Source organism: Silene latifolia, chromosome 1, assembly GCF_048544455.1.
Source record: "Silene latifolia isolate original U9 population chromosome 1, ASM4854445v1, whole genome shotgun sequence".
Taxonomy (NCBI): Eukaryota; Viridiplantae; Streptophyta; class Magnoliopsida; order Caryophyllales; family Caryophyllaceae; genus Silene; species Silene latifolia.
Window position 1 is genome coordinate 88,851,589 of NC_133526.1, and position 19,717 is coordinate 88,871,305.

General features: G+C 39.7%; 1 protein-coding gene across 1 annotated transcript; it reads left to right on the forward strand.

The window, feature by feature from the left end:
* The first annotated feature begins 257 nt into the window (after positions 1-257).
* LOC141650096 (uncharacterized) lies at positions 258-1,013 on the forward strand. The gene has a single exon (XM_074458663.1). The coding sequence runs from the start codon at positions 258-260 to the stop codon at positions 1,011-1,013; it is 756 nt and encodes a 251-aa protein (XP_074314764.1).
* The last annotated feature ends 18,704 nt before the right edge of the window (positions 1,014-19,717 follow it).

A 19,717-nucleotide genomic window follows, 5' to 3' on the forward strand; every position in this document is an offset into this window, starting at 1 on the left:
GTACCTAAGAGGGGGAGGGGGTGAATTAGGTATTATTTAAAATTTTCCAAATTAATCTTTATTGATTAAAGTAAGTTGAATGTCAATGTTGGATAAAACTAAAAGCATTAAACATATCCCTCTCATATACTGGCAGAGTTCAACTGATCAACTTTATCATTTTTGGCATAGACACTTTCTGGTGTGCTAGTATTCTACTCCTCCTTGGAGTTATCAAGGCCATTAACAAACTTTGTAAGAACTATTTCTGGGCTATAATGGAAGGCAGTAGGAAGATGGTGTATAAAAGCTGGACTGCAGTATGTTCTCCCTGGCTAGAGGGTGGTTTTAATGTCAAGGAACTACTTTCCTGGAATAAAGCTTTGTTATCACGGTGGATCTTGAAACTAGCTCATGCAACTACTGAAGGTGGGCTCTGGCATAATTGGATATCAACTTATCTGCTTAAGAGTGACACCATATGGACTGTTCAATGCAAAGATAGTCACCCTGAGAGTTTCAAAAACATTTTGAGAGTGAGAGATTACTGGTTGCAGTTGGCTGGTACTGCTGACAGGGCTGTTGCAAGTCTCTTAGAAAGCCCTGCAGCTGGCAAATTTAATGTTTCCAAAGCTTATGAGCAGCTCAGATCAAAGAATAGAAGAAAAGTATGGATCAGAAGTATGACTGGAATAGAGATTTTCCCTTATCATAGAATAATCACCCTGTTAGCTGCATCTAAACAGCTTGCTACAATAAATAATATCATTAAGAGAGGTCTTCCTCTGGTTAATAAATGCAGCATGTGTAAGCAGCATGCTGAAACTCATCACCATTTGTTTTTCAGATGCCCTTACTCCAATAGCATTCTGGAAAGTATGCTTGCCTGGATGAATATCCCCTGGGTAGGCATTGACCTTGTTTCTGCTTTCCAATGGACTGCCAAACAGAAGCACATGAGGCACTGGAAGTCAAAATGGCTCAGGTGTAGCCTAGCTGCTACTGTCTACTTCATTTGGAAGGAAGAAATGTAGGTTCATTAATCTCATAAATTTACATATTCATATATGAATTAATTTATTTAGTCATAAAATAAATGCTAGATCTTATGCATGCAAACTAAAACAAGATAAGAGAAGAAATCGTCTATCTTACTTTGGGATTTCGGATTAAAAGGACACCAACAAATTCACCTATTTGTTAGTTCTTGAGCTTCATTATAATGGATGAACAAAGGTACAAATTAGAATCTCTCCCAAAAGCATATACCCAAGGAAATCCTTTAATAACTTATATTATTATGAACTAGTAATCATATATGTCTTACTTAAAATTTGACACAAAAATATTTTGTATTTGCTCTTGAATATTTTCGGTCAAGAGGAGAGATTTGTGAGATTTTATTTCTCTAAATTTTTCCAAATTGTAGAGAGAATAAGTATTTTCTAACACTAGAAAATATATGTTAAAGTAGTTAATAAATGATAGAGGAAAAACCCTCTATCTTTCTCTTTAGAAAACCGGTGGGGAGGGGAAGAAAGAGCCAATGCATGAGCTTGTGTTCTTCTCAAGATCAACTAGGTTTGCATGGCTAAGACTATGGGTAATCATTGTGTTTTTCACTTAAAAAATAATTAACACAATATCAACCATAATCCCCTCCAATTTCGGCACATATATAAAATGGGAGGTCCATTTTATTTCGTCATTTGTCAATTGTAACATATGTGACATGTTACTTGACATATGAAATTGTAATGTATTTTTATCATATTAAAAATCAACATACTCATAAAATATGTCATATACAAAATTGACTAGTAATTCGTAATTACTTGTGCCAAAACGGTTTATCAAATTATAAATTACAACGTCTTGTATTTATAATAAATTATTCATTCAATTCAATTGTTTCGTAAACAATAATTTTATCTAAGTAATAAAACAATTCGATTACTTAGACCGTATCTAATTTAATCGAATTATAATAAGACACGTTAATCTCACTCACAAATCATCCGTCAATTTTAAACAATTTATTTAACTCGTATCGGCATACGATTAATTAAATAATCAATTAAGGGTATTTCACTATAGGTATGACCTAAGGGGATCAACTGATCACCACCGTCGCACGACAGTAATGTCAAACTCTAGTCAGCCAATCATTACCGATATGTGTGGACCAGTTGACTGTAAAATATTACATCCCACATGTATTCTTAAAATGAGATTTAAACATGTGATCATCATGATCGACAGTTGTGATCGCATTATTGTCGGAGGACACATATTCCAACAATCTCCCACTTGTCCTCGACAAGTGTGCGTCACCAATTCTCTTGTCCTATTACTATCTCCCACTCAATGCAAGGTGTCTTTCAGTTCGTACTTGCAAGTGATCATATCGAGTGTGGTTTCCTCGATCTGGAGAATAACTGATTGACCGAAATTATATACTATAGATACCTTCCGAGCGTGGCCACGCATTTCCAGTTCATTACTCCTCGAGTGGCCCTGAGATATTGTTATAACCCTGACAAGGGGTGGACAATTCCTATTGCACTATTCCCTTCGACTAGCCACAACCATCATAACCCAAAATATGCCTATTAGACCCCATTGACGAAGGTCGTAGTAACATAAATAAAAGTTAATCTGAAACTGTGCCACCTTAGGCGAACAGTCTTTAGTCAAAAGAATCGACTCATTAGAATACTATAGTAGCTCTTGCCACGACCAGGCTATATAAATTTGCCAGAACTCTATAAGCGGTCATTAGCCCAACAAGGTGTTCCTAACAGTCTGCCTATTTGATCGACTAGTCATCTCACATGACTCCATGGCACTTGAACTTGCCATCAATCGCATCACACTCTAGTCACTTCGAGACGTCACCTCATGTAAGTGACAATGGGCGAATATAATGCTAATCCGTGTTCACTTTAACAGGGTTCAATTGTCTTTACAACCCATTTGGATGTAACAAAGTATGAGGTGAGTTAATAATAACTCCAACGACAAATGTGGACATCACATTCGAGTAGTCAATACCATATTACCACCTTGTGATGTATATTGTAAGTGTGTAAACACTAGTCCTTTGCAACATGAGTTTAACACACCATGTGTCCATGTGTTCAAACTCTTGAATTGGATTCTCCTTTATTCTCATGTTTGTCTTACATAGCATGAATCTCACCAAGTACATATCTAGTTTCCCAAACTAGGTTTAAGTTCTTTACTTTGAGAGAACTTTCTTGTTGTTTATCACATAACAAACGAATTATGGTGGACGACATAACTCACACTAGTCAAGTGTTCTTCCAACTCATAATGTACCAGGTATATGTTTTGTAGGATCTTGCAACAATTGTCAAGATGATTAGCTTAACACTTCTCATAGGTCCTAGCAAATTTGAAAAAATACTAGTTTTGAGTAACTTCTTACTATAACCTAGTATCTTTTCAAACTTCTTATTTCTCTTTTTAGCTTAAATAGCTTAGGATTTTCATAAATCCTTACGCGTTTTCGAACTTCAATATGTGCAACTTCTTATCACATAACAGAGTGTTATGTCAAACACTAGAATAGCTCATTAGTTCTTCTCGAGAATTCATGACGATTCTTCTATAGCTTACCAATGACTCATCATGCTCTTAAGCATATGATTCATTATAGGACATGTGCATGATTATTCTAATGGCGGAAACATTAGTAATCTTTAATCATGTGATCAACCATTCTTAGGTTCAATGAATGACCATGATTGCTTATGGTAATTCTATTTTCATCGATATGAATAACCTACGTTTCTCGTTTATCTGATGTGCATATCTCAATGCCTATCCAACATCCCATGATGTGATTGGATTCATCTTAGTCCATTTTCATCCAGAATTGAAAACTCAAATACTTCTTTGTGAAAGATAGTACTAGCTCGTCATTCTCAATGAGTAATGAGTTATAAATTTTACAAGATGATTGCTCCCACTAAATTTCATGTCTTCACATGATAATTTCAAACTCCCACTCAATTTCCACATGTTTCGTATTTGACTACTCAATCGAAACATTTCAAGAATTGAAATACATATTGCTTTGCCAAGTTATTAAGATAAAACCGTATATGTTCCCAGCATATCTTTTCAAAATACCTATTTTGAAAAGGTTTCAATCTTAAATTTATGGAAAGAGATTTTAATCTATAACTCATTCATTTTTATAATGATGCGTAGCAATGTCATTATTTAAAAGTGAAATCCCATTTAGTTCACGTCCTTCTCAAAATACCCTTTTCGGAAGGAGGTTTAACCATTTCATTTTCATAATGAGGTTAAGTAATGACACTAGCGTGGTTAACAATTAACTTAGCTCTTGTAGACATCGGCATATCTTTCTTTGCAACTTTTAATCATAAATCTCATTATATTCAAGGATGCAACTTTGTTTCATTTAGGCTCTTAAGTAAATATCAATATTGAAACTCTTATTTATATGTAGGTCATAGACTAGCCAAATCTCTTGTTGACACTTTTCTTTAGTCATTTTCTTTCAAAACTTTCTTTTGGTCTCCTCGTGTAGTTATCTTAAGAACATATTCTTTTGATTACTTCACTTGGTCTCTTTTGTCATGTAGATCTCATCTATTCGAGACCATAGATCTCATCTATTCATTTATACTATCTAATTTGGTATACAAATCATTCTTTCTTTCGTAGATCTCATTTACTTAAGCATACAAATTATTCTTTGTATTCTTTGTGTCTTCATTTTTCTCTCACTCTATCTTTAGAATAAATACACTAGATATTCAAAGATAGCATATGAGACACAAATAATGATTTTGAAGTAGAAGGAGGATTATCTCATTGATTGACTAATAGATTTTAGATTTGATGAGTGTACTTGGTAATCGACATTCCTTTAGGAGAGTTCATCAACTCAACATCACTTTATAATTGATCATACACAAGCCTCAAGCTTGTGGACATATAATAAATCCCATTATTATAATTTTCTATTGGATCACTTTAAGTAGATGATCATATGTTTCTATGTGCAAGCATATAAAGACGAATTTTTAGAACAAACGAATACGATAAAATGGGTGACCTCGGCTGCAAGCCAAGCCACCATAATTCAAAATACAACCATTGTTTAGAAAGGATCAACCATTTCCATGTCGAACACGAAAATCAAAATAGTTCTAAAATACATAACATTAAAATAAAGACAATAATAAAAGTCAAGCTTCATTGGTAGCTACTCCTAGCTCCTTCATGATTTCTCAAGCTTGCTTCTCTTTTCCCTTGTCTTTGCTTGGAGGAGGCCCTATTTACAATAAAAAGGGGATATATTATCACAACTTTGTATCAAAATACCATAGTTGAATTAGAAACATTAAAGAAAGGATAGGAATTTACCTACTGGAGTGATCTTTCCAGCTTTGATGTCACCAAGATACTTGGAACAATTCCTCTTCCAATGTCCAACACCATTACAATAATGGCATTTATCAAGAGGACCCTTCTTGGTTTTGGAAGTGCTAGTTTTAAAAGTCTTAGCCTTGGTGGACATGGGTGATACCTGTCGATGTGAGTATCAAAAATAATATTTATAATTTCCAAACTACAACTAGCAAGCGGTAGTAAGGGTCGATCCGCAGGGAGGTAGGGAGTTCTAATTGTCTTAATTTTAGTCTAAGATTGGGGGTCTTGGTTGAATTATAACTAAGTCTAAATGGAAAAATAAATAAGCAAGTAATAAAAATGGGTGTAAACAAATGATAAAAAGGAGCTAAGATGGTCGGTTCACTATAGCTGTGATGGCACATGATCCTAGGTATGTCCGAAATACAGTCGTGTAGGATGGGTATAACATGTCCTCTCGGTCCAAGTTAACTAGTAGCTCCTTTCGGCCTATGCTACTAGTCCCTAGGTCTCACTAATACTAGCTCTCGCCCTGAAAAGTGATTCCTAAAGCCTAAATTACTTATATTTCGATATTAGCAATTTAGTCGTCTTAATTCATTAATTAATGCCCTCCACTATCTCTCGATCTACGGGTTGGTCAAAACTAAGCATCTAACAAGTCTCCTCTCGGTCTCATTGTTAAATATTGCACTTAACAAATCAAACGATGCTAATCAGACACGGGTCTGGTCGATCAACTAACTACCTCAGTCGACCGACCACACGACATAGTCGATCGACCAGTTAAGCCAGTCGATCGACCATGCCCTAATTCGGGGTCACCTATTCTGTGCCATCTACGCTATAGCTCCCCTACATCTTAGCAAAGGGTACTTAGCTACTCATATGGATGATAATAACAACAACGAATTCGATGAAAACTATAAAGGAAAACATGATTAAAATTATTAAGCAATAATAACGCAATAAAGCAATTGAGGTTTCGGGATCTAACTAGCAATTTCTAGACTAAATAAAGCAAATAAAGGTAAACTGTAAATTAAAGAACAAGAATTACCGAGACCAGGAAAGATGAATAAGATCCGGAAGCAATGAACTTTATTAGGAATGCTAAAATTATGAACTAGGTATGATAAATCCAAATCCCTAATACAAATTAATGAATGAATGATGAATAATTGAATGTCTCTAAAGCAGCAGGAAGAGTTACGTTATATAGAAGTATTACGTAAAACTCTTCTTAAAACCTAATTACAAATGGGCTTAGATTAAAAATCTTTTAATTCCCGTCAGGTTGCACAAGCGGTCGATCGACCATAGGCATCAGTCGATCGACCAAAGGTCGAGATTATCAGAAGCTTCTGATTTGGAAATAAAACTTGTTCGTCAGCTCACGTGGTCGATCGACCAAGGGACACAGCCGATTGACTGACTGCTCCTCCTGCAGTCAACTGTTCAGCATTTCGACAGTCTATAGACCACGTAGGTCAGTCTATAGACTACTGTAGCTGGTAATCCGCTTCTGAAACTCTCGCAAATATATCTTTCAGGCCTTGCCACGCGCACCAAGTTCATTTCCCGAGTCAAATCTCCATGTCAAATCCCATGCCACGCACTTAGGGACGGATTCGGCTCGATTTCCGCTGGATTCTTCACATTTCTGCAATATTACACAAAAACACGAAAGTAGACAAAAAAAAGGGAATATAGTAGAATAAACTACACATTTGAGCTCTGAAATGCATGTAAAAAAGGGTGTAAAATATCATATTTTAGACACGCATCAAACTTCCCCAAACCAAACCCTTGCTTGTCCCCAAGCAAGAACTAGACACGATCCTAGGACCTAACTGGAACAATTTCAATCTCAGAGCGAAATGCAAACTGTAAAGCCTAAACCAGTTTAATGCAACAACTAACAATCAATTAGCAATATGAATCATGCAAACGAGTTATGAAGTCGTTAAAAACCGCTGAACCGTCAACTATATAGACTTATCATTATGGACTCTCACGGGTCGCTCAAATCACACATAAGCACAGGTGAATATATGTAAAGATAGAAAGAAGTAATTTGGTAATGACACTCACCTAACTACGACCTATAAGAACATGCCTGCAATCTAATATGAAAAGAATCTCTACAACCGTACGTATGCATTCCAACCAAAGAAATGACCATGACACAAGCCGAGGTAAATATGGATATGTGAGGTAATGGGTAAGAAGGGGCTAAGATAAATTTGGATAAACGAGTTAAAGCCAAGCTAGTAACTTACTAAACACCAAATTATAACAACATCCAACTTTCTTACTCAAGATTCAACAATAAAACCGGTGCTAATGACTAGCACTAATCTCACAATCTCCAATAATAACTGTAATTCCCCAAATGATATTAAATTGCGACATGGGAATATAAAATCACCAACTAATGAAGATTCAATCATGTAATTTTTTTTCTTTCGCTACTGCAGCAAGCAGTCGATAGACCAAGTGGGACGGTCGATCGACTGATGCTCTTTTCGAATTCTTGTTTTCTTTTTTTTCTCTTTTTTCTTTCAACATTTCACCAACATATTCTCAACACGAGACATAAAAACAAAAATGCAATAAAATATTCCCGAACGACTACCAACACTAGCTCAGCAAGGGTAGGCTAAATATGGAATGTAGCTTATGGGACAAAAAAAGGCAAATTTGGCTTTTGTGGGGCTTATGGGTAAAATGAATAAAAGGGAACCTCTTCCACATGTGTCAACAAACCACCAACCGAATGCATACAGGTATTAAGCAGATTAAGTTCATATTTATGCATATTGATATAACATGTCTCATAAGGAGTAACTACTCACAATCCTAAATAAACCGGTCATGAACGCCACCAGTTATAAGCTCTAAACCTCAGAAGTATAAGTAGTTTGCCAAAAATCTGTAACACCCTCATTTATTTAAGGACCTGAACTAGGACTCCTCAGATAAATGACGGTGTTACCATCTCGGAAACCCGAGGCAGTAGATAACAAAGGGAAGAAAACACAGTACTTTATTAAAATGTTTATAGTGAGATTACAACTGGAAATAAAACAAAGTCTCAAAATACGACCAAAAGATAAAGTCTGATAAAACTACTAAAAAGACTAAGGTGGGCTAGGCACTAAGTCGGTCATCCAAGCTCTCTTCCCGGCCAGCTCCCGCCGTCTCTCGAAATACTGTCAATCTGCTCACCAATAATTGGATCATCACAAAGCGTACACGAATACACGGGTCACCCGCGAAGGCGAGTAGGTAATACAATAAAACAAAGAACATAATACACATGCTCGTCCATCACCACCACCGCCATCACAACTCATAACCCGGACAACCCAGCCATACCGATCCCCGGTAGACTATACATCGACCGTAGCCGATCTGCCAGCTCGCAGCTGAGGACACCAGGGCAAGTCCTGCAGAACCCGCCTGGGCCTTATCACCACACCACACCATACTCACCTCCACCTCCACCAACTCCGATGCAATAATATATTAAAACAGTTCAACGATAATACTTAACGGAATTAAATCAGACAATCATATTATAACATGTAAATCACCGATTCAGTCAATCCAGTCACATAGTACTATATCAAGTCCAGTGTATTCCCCTACCTCAAATAGCGGTAATAAGCTAACTGCAGATCAGAAGTACTCCACCCGAAACTCGCCACCTAAACATATACATAACATAATTAATTCACTTAACTATTCCCGTTCCCATACTCAACAGTCACTATAAGTAGAAACTTTCCCAAATTAGAAGTTACTAAAAATATAAGTTACCCAAAATAGAAAGTTTCCTAAAATGGGAAGTTTCCAAAATAGCAATTACCAAAAATAGCAGGTTACTAAAAATAGTAACCTTCCCGAAATAAAATCCCGACTCAAAGCCTAAATATATTATTCCGTCATCGCTACTTAATATTGACTTAATAACTAAAACTAATAATAGAAATAATAGAAATAATAGTAATATACATATTTTCCGACTTACTAAAATAGAAACCATAACAAAATTACCCAAAAACAATAACTCAACCCGACACACAAACACACCCCCTTCAACCCGACACAACTCACTCCAAAAGCCACCAGCCCTCACCGACCACCGGGCCTCGACACTGTGTCCGGCCTGGTCACCTCCAACCACCACCAACGTGGTCGACCCACGCCGGTGGTCGAACCACCACCACCAACACCCTCTGTTTGCAACCCTGCCGCCACAAAACGCCACAACAGGCCCCTTTTCTGACTCGCCTGCCACCACGACACATCCCTGCCACCTTACCAACCACCACCCTTGACACCACCGTCGAACGGCGACTCTGACACACGTGGCACCACCGATTCGACCTCCCCCGAGTCCACGGTGGTGCCACCCCTTTACCCCATGTCTGAAATGAAACAAAAACCACCCATATCAACCCCGACAACTAATCACCATCACTGCAACCACCAACAGCGACGACAACCACTCAACCTACCACCACACGACTCGACTCACCACCAGCAACCCATCCCACACCCCGACGACTGCTACAACAGTCCCTAAACGACGTACAACTCAGATCAAACTAGCGTGACAGAAATGAAAACAGGGAACCTTACCTATGACGGCCGTCGATCTGTGCTATTCCGGCAAGTACAACCACCCTCGTCCACCAGCAACGGCTTCCCTAGACTCACGGCAGACCCTACTCCCTCCACACTCACCGGCGTGCGCTCGTTGGCTGTAAAAGAGGATTGCGGAGTGGAAGAAAAGGGGTTGATGATGATGATGTGCAAAATGACGGTAGGAAGGGGGATTGGGTTTTAAGGTTGAATTAGGGTTTTGTTTTAGGGTTTTGGTGAGGTAAAAAGGTAAATGGGTAAGTGGGTAAATGGGTTATAACACTTTGACCCAAAATGCCACCTAAAACTATAAACCCGACTCATCTTACAATATGAATCAATTAATTACCTTTACGCTTTTACCATTACCATAATAACATGATTTAATTACCTTTACGCTACTATTAAATAATAATATCTCGCTCAATCGATAATAAAATACGGGGTATTACAGTCTCCCTCCCTTAAAATGAACTTCGTCCCGAAGATCGCTCCCATACCAAACATGTCATCCGAATATAAAGACATCCCGTATAACTAACACATTCAAACACATAACTAGACTACATAAACACGAAACGTTACATTCTACCTTCCTAAAAAGAAAGTTACGTCCCGTAACTTACCTCAAGTGAACAGATGTGGATAACTCTCTCTCATTGCGGCCTCGGTTTCCCAGGTAGCCTCCTCTGCCTTATGATTAGTCCACAACACCTTCACTAATGCAGTCTCTGCGTGCCTGGTGTTTCTAACTTTCCTGTCCAAAATCTCCTTAGGTGTCTCGATGTAGGTCAACTGCTCGTCCACCTCGACCACATCATGGCTCAAAATATGCGAAGGGTCACTCAAATACCTCCGCAACTGAGAAACATGGAAGACATTATGTACCCTGGCTAAAGCTGGTGGTAGGGCTAGCCGATATGCCACCTCTTCAACTCTATCCAAGATCTCATATGGCCCAATAAACTTCTGGCTCAACTTCCCCCGTTTCCCGAATCTCATCACTCCCTTCATCGGAGACACTCTAAGAAGTACTTTCTCTCCCACCTGGAAAGAAATGTCGCTTCTCCTAGCGTCAGCATAGCTCTTCTGCCGGTCCTGGGCAGCTGTAGATACCCGTATCCGTCGATATTGGAATTTATAGAGAACCCGACAAACACCCGATGATGATAGGACACATGTATTCTTTGGTTGTCATTGTCATTATTTGGAGCTCGTTTTACGAGGTAGAATGGGCGTCGTCGATGAAGTATTCTATTAATTTAAATGATATTTAAATTAATGTTTTTAGTGGGTTCATTTTGTTATTTTAAATGATATTTAAAATTAATGTGTTTTTTGAGTGAATTCATTTTTATTTAGTTTAAATGATATTTAAATTAAAGCTTTATTTTGAATTTATTTTCTTAAGTTTATTTTATTGAAAATAAAATAAATATTTGATTTGAAAAATCATTTTATGAGTATATTTGATTTGAAAAGTCATTTATTTTAATTTATTATTTGGTTTGAAAAATCGATTTTAAAAGCGAAGAACTCGTTTTTAACCGTGTGTTTTGAGCTCGATTTTGGCTCGGTTTTTAAGCCCGTTTCCTTTGCGAATTGGCACGAATCTCGAGTACACTAACCCACCTATACCAATACCCATCAACCCATGTTCGAACCCCCTCACAAGCAGCCCAAATCCTCGTCCCAAACAGGCCACAAGCAGCCCGCACCAAACCGCAAACAGTCCCCTGTTTTGCGAGCCAATTCCCGAGCCCAAACCCGCTTCAAACACTACCAAGACCCGTACCCATTAACCCTAACCCATACCCTAGTATCCTACCCATATTATCCTAGCTTGATCACCAAGAAATCCCCCAAAACGAACCCTAGAAACCCCTCCCAAAACCGATGGACAGCAGCTATGTTCATTGAGCCCGATTTGCCTCTCCTCCCTTTTAACCTATTTTAAACCCTTATAAATACCACCCCTTCACCATACATTCATTCCTCTAAGTTCTCCATACATCCAACCATCACCTACAAGCTTTAAACCTCAGAAACAAACCCTAAACATCCTCCAAAAACCCTACACAAAACCGACACACAAACAGAAACTGTTTGTGTGCCTCCTTCGAAAATCATCTCGTTCCTCCATCAAATCACCATAGAAATTCGAGTTTCTTGTTCCTAATTAACCATATAACATCCATCTACACATTAGATAAAGAATTACGAGCCAAATTGCCCTTGAGAGTACACGAAATTCCTCGAAAAACAGAGTGAAATAACACTCTGTTTTCGCGGTTTACTCTTGTCTGTCCAGTTCTGTTTGTGCTCGTTTTTCGTGCCCAATAACCCAAATCGAGCAGGGGTTGCTTTAAGATCCTTGTTCTCCTCTCTTTCTAGTTTCCAAAACATCTTTCGGATCGAATTTTCGTCGTGAAACGAGGGAGATATCACTGTTTTAAAACTGCTGTCCAGAAACTTTCCAAAACGCGTGTTGCTTTGTTACTTCGTCGACGACGGCCTCTCGAGATAAAATCTACCATCGATTACGACCCAAGACGGTGTCAACGATACATGTAGGTTGAGGGTGCATCAAATCCCCTTCTCTTCTCTCTTTTTATTTCGTTTTTTTTATGCCTTTTTTTATTGTCTTTTTTTTTTGTTTGTTTTCGTTTTGTTTATCGATTGTTTTAAATTAACTATGAAACTAGTTAGTCCGAGTATGAGTTAAAGTACCACCATGAACACCCGCGTTGACTTGAGATGGGAAAAGAAACCGCTCCTTCTGTCGGTCGTACACCCCCGTCTCATTTACATATCCTCGTGTTCAAGGTAGGGCATAATTAAAACGAGTTGTCTAACTTTCATCGCTTTCGACCCCTTTACTGTTTCGGCCAAATCGATGGACCCTAGGACCCGGTGCATGTTAGTTTAACCTCTGGTTGTTAACCTATGACATATTTAGATAACATTAATTTAATTTAATAACCTAAGTAGACATAATAGGTGGCTTTGACGTAGCTTTATAAATCAACTAACGATTCTGTAAATAATTGAATGCATCTTTCTTATCACTTGATTTCTCGCTAGCATAGGAGTGCGTGATTAGCACCTTCCTATTAACACTCGACGAGTAAGCGTTAATCTTATGATATTTGACCTAATTAGACCCTTTAGGCCGTGTAGAATGCACCATAACGCGACAATCAATCAACATCGTTTTTAACTCGTTTTCTGACCTTGTTTTCGATTCCTTTTCGCAATCATTCGATCTAACTAATGAATCTAACTTAGGAACTAGGTTGACTCTGGTTGGGCCGTGGTTGGCCGTGTGTTTGGCCGTGTATTTGGCCTCCCCTATTTCGTTTGTTTTTGCATCGTCCGTTCTTTATTCGTTTTATCGCTTGTATTTAATTTATGTTTCTTTGAGTCACGTTTTGTAATCTATTTGTAATTTGTTCTCCTTTTTGAGTCAAAACCTTTTTTGAAAATCTTGGTTTTATTTGGTTAGACGGTTGTTCCCAATGCTTGTAAGAGCGTAGTAAACCGCATGTTGTTTAAAACAACATGGCCCGGTTTATGCTAATGCATGCTTTGGTGCATAGCCCAATGTCTAATCCGATGGGATTAAGTGAGGGCACGCAATACGAGGAGGGACCCACGGCCGTGTGTCATGTAGGCCGTGAGTCACTTCCCCCATGTGCACGGTTTTCAAGGCCGTTTGGCCGTGTGTTTTGTGTCGCGTTTTGAGTCGTTTGTAGCAATTGTATTTAGATCGAGTTGTAATTTATTTATTGTTGTGTCGGCATGAAATGCCTGGTTTGTAATAGGTAGATCCCAATGGCTCCCCCATTCCCCTTTAAGCCTTGTTTGCTTTCATTTATATGTTGCTTAGATCAATCAACTCACATGCTAAAACAACTTTGACAAAGTTAGTATTCATGCATCTAAAACGACATAGAAACTTCACATGTTAGGGTTTAAAACAACGTTTGCATTTCATACATCGTAGTAGCTATGACCTTGTTTGAACTCCGACGCTTGACTTAGTAGAGGCCGTTATCGACGGGCGGGGTTGGGTGTCCTTATGGGCTTCCCAACACGTACCCTCACCCCTTACTCAAGATCTATGGTTTGTGGATCCGTCTAAATACCATTGGATTACGAGAGTCATTCAATTCGAGTGATATAGGGTACAAGTCTTTATCTTTACTCACTCGTAGTCGATTGGCTTTATGCTTTTCGATGAAAGGTGTAAAGTTGACTTGAACGGTTCCAAGTTCCCAAAAAACTTGGTGGCGACTCTAATTGGTCTTAATTCGATTCGAAAGAACCTCGAGTCGATTATGCCGGTGTGGATCCCTCGGACGCAGTTCCCGAGGGCCTTGTCCACAGTTTGGCGACTCTGCTGGGGAAAAGAGGACTAGTTACACTGTGTTTCTAGGGTCTTTTCCTCCGAGGTGAAACTTGAAAAGAAAGTGTTGGAAAGTAAAACATTACTCATAGTGCTACGATTCATGCATAAACCCTTAAGGACTTGCCCGGGCCGTCCCAGCGTTTCTTCGTGATGCGTGGGGGGCGACGTCCCACTATGCCAGGAAGCTGCACATTGCTCGCTTCCACTTCGCCTCGCGTGGTTCTTGGGAATGGGGACGATCTTCTAGGTACTTTACCTTAAGACACCTCGCTTTATAAGACCGCAAAAGGATGGAGGGCATAGACCTTCTTGTAGAAGACTTGCCGAGACTTAGAGATGTCTAGGAGCATACATCCTTATAGCATGAGAATGACAATGTGCAATATGTTTTCCCGAGTCCTTTTTTTCGAAAATTCCAAGTCCTTTTCAAAACCGAACTTTTGAACAACTTACTTTTCAAACCTAGCATGATTTTCAAAACGCGGAATGCTGCCCAAATAGGACTAGAATTTCGGCCCAAAACAAGCTTTTATAGCCGGCATGCTGCCCATTTCAAATCTCATTTTTCAAATCAATCATTCGTTTTTCAAAATCAATCCAAAATGTTTCCCGAACCTCAACCAAGCATGAAATGCGTCGAGTCGTGTCCGGGTCATGGCCGTGTTAGGCCGGGTGTGTTTCGTTCTAAGAGTCTAGAACACGACCTTGTTGGGTCACTCAAGCTCACCTCTTGGGCTTCGAGTCATGTTGGTCGACCTTTTGGTCTAGAATAGTCCACAAAAAGCGCCCAAGCTAGGCCTTATGGACGTTTCACTCGAACCCCTGGGCTATGTTAGCCCAATCACGGGTTTGGTCACACCAAGTCCAGTTTAGATTCGAGTTATGACAGTTTGAGTCATGTCGTTTTGTCGAGTCTAAAATGAACCAATGTCTAAATCAAACCGTGAGTTAAACCTTTGGTTAGTCAATCTCAAGTCGAGTCTGTGTTTGAGTCAAGTTGGGGTCGTGTCCTTAAGTGTGCAGGGGCTCTTACTTTAAATATTGACTCAGTACGGGGTTTTCTTGTAGAAAGGTCGCCCAAAACCCGACGTCAAGCAATGGAAGATGCTATCAACAAGCTCACGGAGGCCGTGAACCTCATGATGACCCGAATGGATGTGATCGAGTCTAAGTTGGTTGAAGATCCCTCTTCATCTACCCCACCTCTGACTGATTTGGAGAAACGGTTCAAGTTCATCGAGGACCGTTTGAAGCTCTCCCAAGGGAAGAATATCCACTATGAGAATGCTAGGGCCTATGCCCCAATTCAGGATAAGTTGCCCACGAACATGGTACTCACTGATATCCCAAAGTTTAAGGGCACAGAAGATCCAGTCCACCATGTTAAGGCCTATAAGGGGTACTTAGCACCAAGGGAGTACCTGCTGACATGCTCTCTGAAATTTTTGCCCAATCTCTGGATGAACACCCGAAGGCGTGGTTCTATAATCTTGACCTTAAGAACTTCCCCACTTTCGAAGATATTACGGTGGAGTTCTGCAAGCACTATGCTGACAATGTCGAGATTCAAACCAACATAAGAACATTGGAGGTTATGACCCAGAAAGAAAAAGAAGGCTTTACTGAATTCCTTGCAAGATGGCGCGCTGAAAGCGTGAAATTAGCCAAGAAGCCTGATGAAGTTGAAATAGTAGATAAGTTCGTAAAGAATCTACGACCTGTTTACCGTAATGCTCTGAAATACCAGAATTTTGGCTCTTTCAAAGAATTGATAAGAATCGGGATAAAGGTAGAAGATGATGTCATAAGGGCAGAGGCTGAAAAGCCGAAAGGGTACCAAGGGGCCTCATCGTCTAAGGCCAAGGCCCCAGCAACGACCCATATTGATGAAGCCATCAATCTCTTAGAAGGGAAATCGAAGAAGTCGCAGCGCCAAGTTTCGAGGGCATTCACCGATATCGGATGCACTTATACATACGCTCTCCAAAGGCTCATAGCCCAAGGAAAGCTGAAGCCTATTGGTCCAACTCCGGACCCTCCCGCTGATCAACAAGGTAAATGGTATAAACCAAATGCCTACTGTGCCTTTCATCAAGGGAAAGGCCATGATACGGAAAGGTGCTATCGACTGAAGCACGAAATTCAAGACATGATCGAGAATGGAACACTCCCGATCCCAACTGTTAAACCCAATAACATCACCAATCCATTTGGCGATCACACTAACTTTGTTTCTGTCGAAGGCAATGTTGATTATTCCCATCTTACTTGAAAGGGGTGTTTGTCGGGAAGATATTTGTGGATTGCTTTGAATTCTTGCCAAACCCGAAGAATGAAATTCAAGTCGGGAATCTTGCTCTAGAATGTACTCCTCTCGTTAACGAAGTTAATAAAAGAAACTTCGGTTCACCAACCTTTATCACTGGCGTAGATCCTCAGAGGACTACCTCGGGATAGAGGCAGACCATCAAAGGGATCAAGGACCAGAACCGAGCATCTAAGCTGACAGCTAAACAAGGGAAAGCTCAAGAACAGATTTGAAAATTATGAGTCGGATCTGTTTCCTAATCTTAGTTGAGTCGAGTCTAGGACTTTCTTTTCTTGAAGTTGAGTCGTTTGTTCCACGATGACCTAGGGCGTGTCCTAGGAATCGTTTCTTCGAGTCTGTTAAGCACGTGTCATTCCAATAAAAGTTGCAGTTCGTTTCCAAATTTGTCTTGTTTCCAATCCTCAATCATTCTGAAAGTACGATAAAATGCACAACACACTCAAAGGCATCCCTGGGGTAGAAATGTGTCCTATTTCAAAATGTAAGGTACACTAGGATCCCGTGTTTGATTCCTTTACCTATTCCATGTCTGGTGGTAGAAAACCTCCATCTGAACCAATGTTTGTGACAGGCTTTTAGATGATTCTATGACGAACCCGGACTAGCTCCTTGTTTCCCCTATCGATGACGGAAGGCAAGCCTTTTTCCCACAAAATCATCCCCTCTCGAAGAGAGAAGATATCAACCCGTTCTAACAAGGAATTGTTAGTTCCTATCCAAATTAGTTGGCGAAGCCCAGTTTTCAAGGTGTATCCATTTATGACTAAGAGAATGAATAGAAGATCATTTTCAAAGAGAGAAAAAAAAGATGAAAAAGAAGAAAAAATGAAAAAAGATGAAAGAAAAAGAAAAAAGAAGAAAGATGTTGAAGTTATTGCGGAATGCTTTTTGGTTGAATGTCGAAGTTACGGAAGCCAGAGGTCAAGTCAAGTACCCATAGTTGAAGTTCAATGGGCGAAGCCCAAAAGCTTAAGTAGTAACCTCTTTAACCCTAAGTCCTTCCTGAGACAGTTACAAGGGGATAGTCGGGAATTTTGAGAATCATTCCGCTTGTGTTGTTATGCCTAGCCTTTAGGGTCCAGACATGGAGATTTGAACCCACATTGTTTTCCAACCCATTTGCACTCGGGTTTCATCAAACCTGAGACACCCTTTCCAACCACGTTATAAGCCATAGCCCTTGGCCTTAACACCACAAAACGAACCTTCAGAATGATAGTTTACCTTGTGAACCTATTTTTACCATGCTCCACATCCCAAAGAATCACAACCTTTTATACCAACCCTAGACACGGGATTTAACGGTACCTTACAGGCTAGAATGGGATACGACATGATACCTTAGGTGAAACCTTCGAGTGTGTACACACAATCAAAATGCCATGTTTATGCACCATGATCGAACTACGTCGGATTTGATTTCGCTCCACGCGAATACGTAGGCAGTCCTTCAGAATAAGGGATTCAATCCACCCATCATCCAAGTTGTCATCTTGTCGATTTCTTACGGGTCTTAACCAAGTCCAAATGAAGCCACCTTTGTTTGAGTTGGTCTTAGTACTCGATGTAAGCTAGGATAAGGATATAGGTTCGGATGAATAGTATCAAGTCTCGGAATGAGCTTTATCTAACGGTGTAGGCAAAGATGCTGAGTCACATAGATGTGGGTTTGTGTTGGGAACAGAAAATATGAAAAACCCGCTGAAAAGAAAGAAGGCGTGGAAGAAAAATAGTAAAAGCCCGCTGAAAAGAAAGAAGGCGGTGGCAAGAAATGATGAATACTCGCTGAAAAGAAATGAGGCGAGGAGAAGAGTGGCAGAATGTTCCCAACAAGAGTGATGTGTGATGTCTAAGTGTTCTCATAAGATCAGTCTGTGTTTAGTGTCGGGCGAAGCCAACGTTGTTGCTCTGTGAGTTTAATCCACCTTGTCAATGCCAAGTGATCTTGATTCCCATGTGCCCTCGGGAGCACGCCCATGCCATACGACATCTCCATCCCAAGTTCGACGACCTTGTGATTCCCATTTTCCATCTTTTGGCGCCGGAACGGCCAATTTACATTTCTACCCCTAACAAGTCAATATTTGAATTAAAGCCCGCGCACACTTACGGTTTTATTTTCTTTTTTTGTTTTACGGTAGCGGGCTACGCCCACGTTGTTTGCAAGTCATACAGAGTGTTCGTGTCATGTTTCATGCTCACCCATCAAGGTCTGATTGCAAAAAATTTCAAAATTTCAAAATTCCAAAAACTTTTTGCGAATTGTGGATAGATGATCCAAGTAGTAGAAACTTCGGGTCGATGGCCCAATTATTCAAAATTTTCAAATTCAATCTTCGGGTCGATGACCCAACATTCCAAATGATGTCAAATTCAAAAGTCGGGTCGATGACCCAATTATTCAAAATTTTCAAATTCAATTTTCGGGTCGATGACCCAATCTTTCAAATGATCTAATTTTAGGATCGATGATCCAAATGTGCTTATGTGATGATTATTGCTAGTACGTTTTTGTGTTTCGAATGTAGCAGGATATGCTTCAACTGGGGGCTCTAAAGTCTTCGACTTTCGAGCCATTGCAAACTGGGGGCTCTGAAGCCGTAGGCTTCAGAGATCATTATCAAGATGAAATGGATGACATCCACTCAGAATTCAATTCAATACAAGAGTATGAAATGGAAGAATTCCGCAGCTGAAAGCAAATGATGAAAGTGGCGGCAACCTCCTCGGAAAGTCCCGTCCCATTTTGGCACCTGCCAGCAGATGATAAATTTTGAGCAAATGTCAGCAGATGATGAATTTTGGACAAATGCCAGCAGATGATAAACTTTGGGCATGTGTCGTGAGCGATTCTTAACTACGACGCGGGTTTGATTCCGTCAGAAACGGATACGTAGGCGCCTAAGGATAAG

What these genes read in the sequence shown, in the direction of transcription:
- LOC141650096 (XM_074458663.1), top strand. Translation starts at nt 258, where the DNA reads ATGGAAGGCAGTAGGAAGATGGTGTATAAAAGCTGGACTGCAGTATGT.